The 7,617-nt window shown below is 44.8% G+C and overlaps 2 protein-coding genes across 2 annotated transcripts; one reads left to right on the top strand and one right to left on the bottom strand.

Moving 5' to 3' along the window:
• Positions 1–2,416: 2,416 nt before the first annotated feature.
• LOC138432467 (small cysteine and glycine repeat-containing protein 2-like) lies at positions 2,417–2,773 on the bottom strand. Its single transcript, XM_069573773.1, has one exon. The coding sequence runs from the start codon at positions 2,771–2,773 to the stop codon at positions 2,417–2,419; it is 357 nt and encodes a 118-aa protein (XP_069429874.1).
• Positions 2,774–6,020: 3,247 nt separating this feature from the next.
• Positions 6,021–6,353, top strand: LOC138432466 (small cysteine and glycine repeat-containing protein 7-like). Its single transcript, XM_069573772.1, has one exon. The coding sequence runs from the start codon at positions 6,021–6,023 to the stop codon at positions 6,351–6,353; it is 333 nt and encodes a 110-aa protein (XP_069429873.1).
• The last annotated feature ends 1,264 nt before the right edge of the window (positions 6,354–7,617 follow it).

Genomic DNA, 7,617 nt, shown 5'->3' with positions numbered 1-7,617 from the left:
ATGAACCTCGCTATCTGCCTCTGCAAGATCAGGATAAATGCTTATCTAGTGGTGGACCCTGGTAGCCCAGCTGGTAAAGAATCAGCCTGCCATGCGGGAGACCTGGGTTCAGTCCCTGGGTTGGGAAGATCCCCTAGAGAAGGGAAAGGGTACCCACTCCAGTATTCTGGCCTGGAGAATTCCATGGACAGAGGAGCCTGGCAGGCTACAGTCCATGGGGTCACAAAGAGTCGGACATGACTGAACAACTTTCACTTTCACTTTCACCGGTGGACCCAAATGAAAGGAGCAGTAACCTGAAGGTAGCTTGAAGTCGCCATGTTGAAGCCAGACATGGCTTTCAATTTTCCTATGAAACCTTTGCTGATCTCTCCAAAGCATTACCAAGGGGCATAATTATAGGATGAAAGACAGTTGATAACATAAGCTTTTCATCGTTGAAACTGAACTCTAAATCTTCCTCAAAAAGATGCATTTGTCACAAACATCCTTTCCTGGTTACCCTCAGTTAACAGCAAACTCATCCTTTTGCACCGGCCTAAAAGACACTGATGCCACCTGGACTCCTGTTTCCCTCACACACACGCACTGGGTTTATCAGCAAGTCCAGCGTACATTACCAGAGCCCAAAGCACTCATATTCCACTCACCACCTCCGTCCAGCAAGAACTTCCTCAAAATGGCGCAGTTCCTATTCCAGCCCCTCCAAAGTCAATTCTCAACATGCTGTTTCAGTTCAGTTCAGTTCAGTCGCTCAGTCGTGTCCAACTCTTTGCGACCCCATGAATTGCAGCACGCCAGGCCTCCCTGTCCATCACCATCTTGCGGAGTTCACTCAGACTCACGTCCATCGAGTCCCTGATGCCATCCAGGGTCGTCCCCTTCTCCTCCTGCCCCCAATCTCTCCCAGCATCAGAGTCTTTTCCAATGAGTCAACTCTTCGCATGAGGTGGCCAAAGTACTGGAGCTTCAGCTTTAGCATCATTCCTTCCAAAGAAATCCCAGGGTTGATCTCCTTCAGAAAAGACTGGTTGGATCTCCTTGCAGTCCAAGGGACCCTCAAGAGTCTTCTCCAACACCACAGTTCAAACGCATCAATTCCTCGGAACTCAGCTTTCTTCCCAGTCCAACTCTCACATCCATACATGACCACAGGAAAAGCCATAGTCTTGACTAGACGGACCTTAGTCAGCAAAGTACTGTCTCTGCTTTTGAATATACTATCTAGGTTGGTCATAACTTTTCTTCCAAGGAGTAAGTGTCTTTTAATTTCATGGCTGCAGTCACCATCTGCAGTGATTTTGGAGCCCCAAAAAATAAAGTCTGACACTGTTTCTACTGTTTCCCCATCTATTTCCCATGAAGTGATGGGACCGGATGCCATGAACTTCGTTTTCTGAATGTTGAGCTTTAAGCAAACTTTTTGACTCTCCACTTTCACTTTCATCAAGAGGCTTTTGAGCTCCTCTTCACTTTCTGCCAGAAGGGTGGTGTCATCTGCATATCTGAGGTTATTGATATTTCTCCTGGCAATCTTGATTCCAGCTTGTGCTTCTTCCAGTCCAGCATTTCTCATGATGTACTCTGCATATAAGTTAAACAAGAAGGGTGACGATATACAGCCTTGACGTACTCCTTTTCCTATTTGGAACCAGTCTGTTGTTCTATGTCCAGCTCTAACTATCACCACTTGTCACAATCTTACTAATTCTGTAAAACAGCTCAAAATGCCATCTCTTTCTTGAAGTCACTCTACTCGCTGCACCCTTTTCTCACCCAACAATGAGGAGTCCCTCCTGCCGTGATACATGACATCATGGTCTCCTGGTATGTTTATTGTTATTCTGTCTTGTGTTCATGGTTATTTGTGTATGGCTGGATTGTAGAGTAAATAAAAGTGTAAACCACACCAGGGCATAATTATTCGTGTATCCTTGACAGCCCCAAGCCACGGGAAACTATAATTAATGCCACTTTAATAAGAATATCTCTAAGGATAAAACAAGAGCAAATGTTCAGAATTCATTTTGGTATTTTATTAAGAAATTTTTAGGACATCATCTATTTAAAAAAACTCTTTGGCCACAGGAAGGACAGATATTTATGGTAAAAACAAGAAGACAAGGCAAAGACAGAAAAGAATGTCACAAAAAAAGTGAGAATCATTACCTCATTTTGCTGAGCTTAGTAAGCAAAATGTCCTCCATCATTTTTCTTGGATGACTTTGAATAAAATATCCATGTGTGACTATATTAAAAAATGGAAAAAGATACTTAACGTCAGAGCATGAGAACCAGAGGGAAGTACCATAAAGCCCAGGTGCCAAAGAGAGAGCACAATACAGATGGATGGATGGAGAGAAGTCTCAGCAGTGGGAACAAGCAGATGCGCAGCAGCACCTGCAGACCAGCTCACCTAGTGGCAGCATTGCTTCTGGCAGCTGCACTTCTGCTGGCAGCAGCAGATCTTCTGCTGGCAACAGCCCTTCCCACACGAGTGGCAGCTGCAGGTGCGGCGGTGGCAGCAGACCACGGGGACGCTGCAGCAGCCCCCACAGCAGCCGCAGCAGCAGGGGCAGCAGCTGCTGCAACAGCCCACCCGGTAGCATCTGCAGCTGTTGCAGCTGCCACAGCTGCCACTGCAGCCACCACCACAGCCACCACCGCAGCCGCCACCGCAGCCGCCACCGCAGCCACCACCGCAGCCACCACCGCAGCCACCACCGCAGCCACCACCGCAGCCACCACAACTTCCACAACCACAGCAGCCCATGGTGTCAGTAGAGAGGACTCAGGAGAGGTGAGGAGGGAGTCTCAGGATGTGAGGGAGGTTGGATGTCACCTTCTTCTAGGGGGACCCTTATATATCTTCAGGAGCTGAGCCAAGAATATACAGTTTGTGCCTTGTTGTTCACCCCACTTCCTATAAGAGACCTCACGAGACTCTCACATCCTTCCTTGTTGAGACTGTGTCCAGTTAATATTGCTCTTTTAAACCATTGGCTGTCTCTTAAAGCTATATTTAGATGAGAACACACTTGGAACAGCTTTGTGCTCCTAAGAACTTACACGTGTATGTATGATTTGCACCACGGACTAGAACAGTGCCTGACCCATTGTACATACTCAACAGCCAGCTGTTGTATTAAATAAATGCCTGAAATATTGAAGAACTATCCTCATTTTTTATAACTGTGACACTTTGCATCTGGAGTCAGGTAAAAGTCGCATTTTTTAATATATGCTTCTTAATCATCGCAGGTTAGGAAAAAATATTGTTTTTCTCTCTACTGAGATTCGCTGCTTACCTGGGTCAGCAGGGGTTAGCACAGGGACGGGGGCACAGGCATCATCAGGCCAGGAAGGACCTCCTTGCTGTAAACCCTCTTGGGGGTCACCATTAAATCTACCATAGAGCCATAGACCCCAGCACTGGGTCACCTCAGGCCAAACAACTACCAGGGAGGAAGTGGAACCCTGCTCATCAGCAGATAATTAGATTAAAACTTTACTGAGCAAGGCCCTGCCCACCAAAGCAAGACCCAGTTTTTCCCATCACCAGTCTCCCATCAACAAGCTTACACAAGCTTCTTAGCCCCATCCATCAGAGAGCAGACAGAAGAAGAAGCATAGTCTCACAGCGGCTAAAACAAAAACCATATTACAGAAAGTAATCATGATGAAAAAGCAGAATGTTATGTCCTAAAAAGATAAAACGCCAGAAAAACAGCTAAATGAAGTGGAGATAAGCAACCTTCCAGAAAAAGAATTCACAGTAATATGAAGATGATTCTGGATCTCAGATAAAGAAAGCAGGCAAAGATCGAGAAGATGCAAGAAATGTCTACCAAGACCTAGAAGAGCTAAATAAAGGACCAACACACAGAGATGAATAATACACTAGAAGGGATGGGTAGCAGAATAACTGAGGCAGAATGGATGAATGACCTGAAAGACAGAATGGTGTAAACCACAGCCCCAGAACAGGATACAGAAAAAAGAATGAGAAGAAATGCAGACTGCCTAAGAGACCCCTAGGGCAACATTAAAAGCACCAACATTCACATTATAGGAGTGCCAGGAGGAGAAGAGAGAGAGAGAGAGCACCTGAGGAAATATTTGAAGAGATAATAGCTGAAAACTTCCTGAGCATGGGAAAGGAAATAGTCAACCAAGTCCAGGAAGCACAGAGAATCCAAGGAAAGATAAACCCAAGGATGAACACACCAAGACACATAGTAACCAAACTGGCAAAAATTAAAGACAGAGATAAAATATTAAAAGCAACAAGGGAAAAACGACAACATACAAAGAAACTCTCGTCAGGCTATCGGCTGATTTCTCAACAGAAATTCTACAAGCCAGAAGGGAATAGCATGATATATTTAAAGTGATGAAAGGGAAGAACCTACAACCAAGAATACTCTATCCAGCAAGACTCCTTCAGATCTGAAGGAGAAATGAAAAGCTCTCCAGACAAGCAAAAGTTAAGAGAATTCAGCACCACCAAACCAGCTTTACAATAAATGCTAAAGGAACTTCTCTAGGCAGGAAACAAGAGAAAGAAAAGACAGAAATAAAACCAAAGAAATACAGAAAATGAATCCCAAACCATTAAGAAAACAGTAATAGGATCCTATATAACAATAATTAGCTTAAATGTAAATGGATTAAATTCACCAACCAAAAGATGTAGACTGGCTGGGTGGATGAAAACATATGCACATATGTACTTCCACTTATCACATCACTCTTCTTGACATCCCCCCACCAAACTGTATGTAATTATTTTATATTGTTAAGTTAATCATGTTCCCATTATGGCTTGTAATTGTAATTATCTTTTTTAAGGAGGGGATCTGGCTGTTGACTGTGAAAACTCATAAAACATCTTTTACTATTGTGATTATGTTTTTTAAAAAAAGAAAAAGCACAGCTATGCTTTCTCTGGGTCCCTGAGGTCCTTATTTTATAAAAATTGACTGTTCATTAAAGATTATCCTGCCCACACCAAAAAAGAAAAAACTTGTGTGATGTCAGATGCTAAAACTATAATTTTGTGTAACCCACACCCAACATCTGCTAGGAGGAAGTTCCTCCTTGTCATTTGTCTGTTAAATAATTGGGTAAACAAAAATAAGAAAGATTTCATCCCATGGCTGGCCTTTTCCCATGCCTCTCTGGGTTTGAGACCCAGGGCCAGCCCATCGGTTCAGCCAGAAAATAGCCCAGGAGAATGTTTATCTGAAGTGACTGGTCTCCATCCAGCTGGCTCTGTGGGTGTCGTTTCCTTCTTTTGCCCCAAGTAGCTTGCAGTAGTCCCCCTTGCTTGACTGTCTTGAGAACTGGGGCCTGCCCAACCAGTCCAAAGAGCTCACTGCCAGTCTTTCTTGGGACTTACACTGCAGCTTCTGCATCAGAGACACCTGGGCTTGGGCACGTCCGTGCTTCTCCCAGGACATTGGTGTCCCTGGATTGACAACTGGTATCTCTTTGTTAAGTTTACCTTTTGAAAGCTAGAGAAGGAAATCTTAATATGCCCTCCTTTGATTTACTTCTCACCATTGAGCAGTCTCTTCCAGCTCCCCATTTCTGTTGCCCAGCGTCCTGGAAAAACTCTGGGGCACTCGTGGGAGCTCTTCAACTCTTCACTCACGTGAGCTCTAGGATGGTCATGTCTGACACACAGGCGACATTCTGAAGCCCCTGAGGCTGCTTTTCCCTGCACCTTGCCCATCACTTTTCCATCTCCAAACTAAAGATCTGACACACAACTACTTCATTCCCAACAGAAAATTCAAAGTTATGAGGCTGCTATGCTAAAAATAGCAAGTTATCACGGCACGGGTGCTCAAGAAGGAAGTAAACAAAGTCTTGTGAGACTCTTCCAGAGAAAGTGGGCCAAAAAACAGGAAAAGGGGTCGGTATATAAGGGTCTCCCCCAGCAGAAGGCGGCATCCAATCTCCCACATCTCCTGAGACTCCCTCCTCACCTCTCCTGAGTCCTCTCTACTGACACCATGGGCTGCTGTGGTTGTGGAAGTTGTGGTGGCTGTGGTGGTGGCTGCGGTGGTGGCTGCAGCAGTGGCTGTGGCGGTGGCTGCGGCGGTGGCTGTGGTGGTGGCTGCAGCAGCTGCAACAGCTGCAGGTGCTACCGGGTGGGCTGCTGCAGCAGCTGCTGCCCCTGCTGCTGCGGCTGCTGTGGGGGCTGCTGCAGCATCCCCGTGGTCTGCTGCCACCGCCGCACCTGCAGCTGCCACTCGTGTGGCTGCGGTGGTGGGAAGGGCTGTTGCCAGCAGAAGAGCTGCTGCTGCCAGCAGAAGTGCAGCTGCCAGAAGCAATGCTACCACTAGGTGAGCTGGTCTGCAGGTGCTGCTGGGCGTCTGCTTGCTCCCACAGCGCAGGCAGTGGGGAGCACTGCCTCCATCCATCTGTCTGCTATGCACTGTCTCTCTGCCACTTGAGCTTCCTAGGAATTTTCTCTTTGGTTGTGTATATCATACTTTGAGGCTTCAGTGACTCTTCATTTCTTGAGAGTGATGGCAGGACCTCTTATACAATGACTTCCAGTGGGAAAAGATGCAGCTGCTTGTTCATCCTTAGCGTAGAGCTTGGCAGGTGCTGACGGTATAGTAGTTGTAGAGACCAGCCTCTCTCAATTCAATCTTGTCTGCTTCTCCGAGATCTGTTACCCTGCTGTGTACGATTTAGACTCTGTGTTGGGACTTTTTTTAGTCTCTTCTCTTTTTGCTTTGAGCAGTTCAAGTCTTCATACCTTTAAAGTGTTTAAAGCCATGGGAATAATTACATTCAAAGCTGTGAGCACCTCTAAGCACCTGATAGCAGCCCATAACCCTGATCTCAGACTAGTAGCACTGAGATCCTCAATATTTTGACCTGTAGCAGGTGTTCATTGTTTCTGTCCACCAAGTTTTGCCTTTGCCATCTCTAAGCACAACGGATTCCTGATTTTGCAACGCCTGCTTTATACTTCTAATTATTACACTGCCATCTTCTAAATGTCAAATAAAATAAGCTAAATCATCCTCAAAATATTGACTCATAAGATCTTCTTACTTGGTGGTAACCTCTGAGGAAAGATGGAGTTGTTATGTTGAATAATGAGGAAAGAGACCTCCCTTGCTTGCTTGAATTGATTGTGAGCACAAAATACTTTAATGGAAGACCTACATTAATAAAAGTATTAATAAATACTTAAGTGTTTTGTCTGTTTCTCATCTATTTTGTGACCTGATTCCTTTTTCAAGGATATCTTAAGTGAACTGACAGTAATAGCCAAGAACACACAATGCTGGACAAAGTTTACCTCGGCTATCTGAATTTCTGCCATTGTGATCCATGCATATTTCCTTCTCAGGCAAAACAACTTCAAGAAGTATGGATTTCACATGCAATTTAAATTTGATTTGTTAAGAGTGTCTTTTTGACAAGTGGGTTTCCTCAATTAAATTTAAAATCCTTGTTTAGTCACAAAAGATTAATTTCCACAGATTTTTAGCCAACTGTCTGTCTAATTACAATCTAAATATCCTCTATAACAGAACACAGTACTGCTTCTCAGTTTAGAACTATATTTTCACATTTACTGTGAGCAAA

The sequence above is a fragment of the Ovis canadensis genome, chromosome 2, assembly GCF_042477335.2.
Source record: "Ovis canadensis isolate MfBH-ARS-UI-01 breed Bighorn chromosome 2, ARS-UI_OviCan_v2, whole genome shotgun sequence".
NCBI classification, from domain to species: Eukaryota; Metazoa; Chordata; class Mammalia; order Artiodactyla; family Bovidae; genus Ovis; species Ovis canadensis.
This window is presented reverse-complemented; position numbering and strand designations above follow the sequence as displayed.

Bases quoted from the DNA above. Each gene is read 5' to 3' on its own strand.
- LOC138432467 (XM_069573773.1), bottom strand. From the start codon at position 2,773: ATGGGCTGCTGTGGTTGTGGAAGTTGTGGTGGCTGCGGTGGTGGCTGC.
- LOC138432466 (XM_069573772.1), top strand. From the start codon at position 6,021: ATGGGCTGCTGTGGTTGTGGAAGTTGTGGTGGCTGTGGTGGTGGCTGC.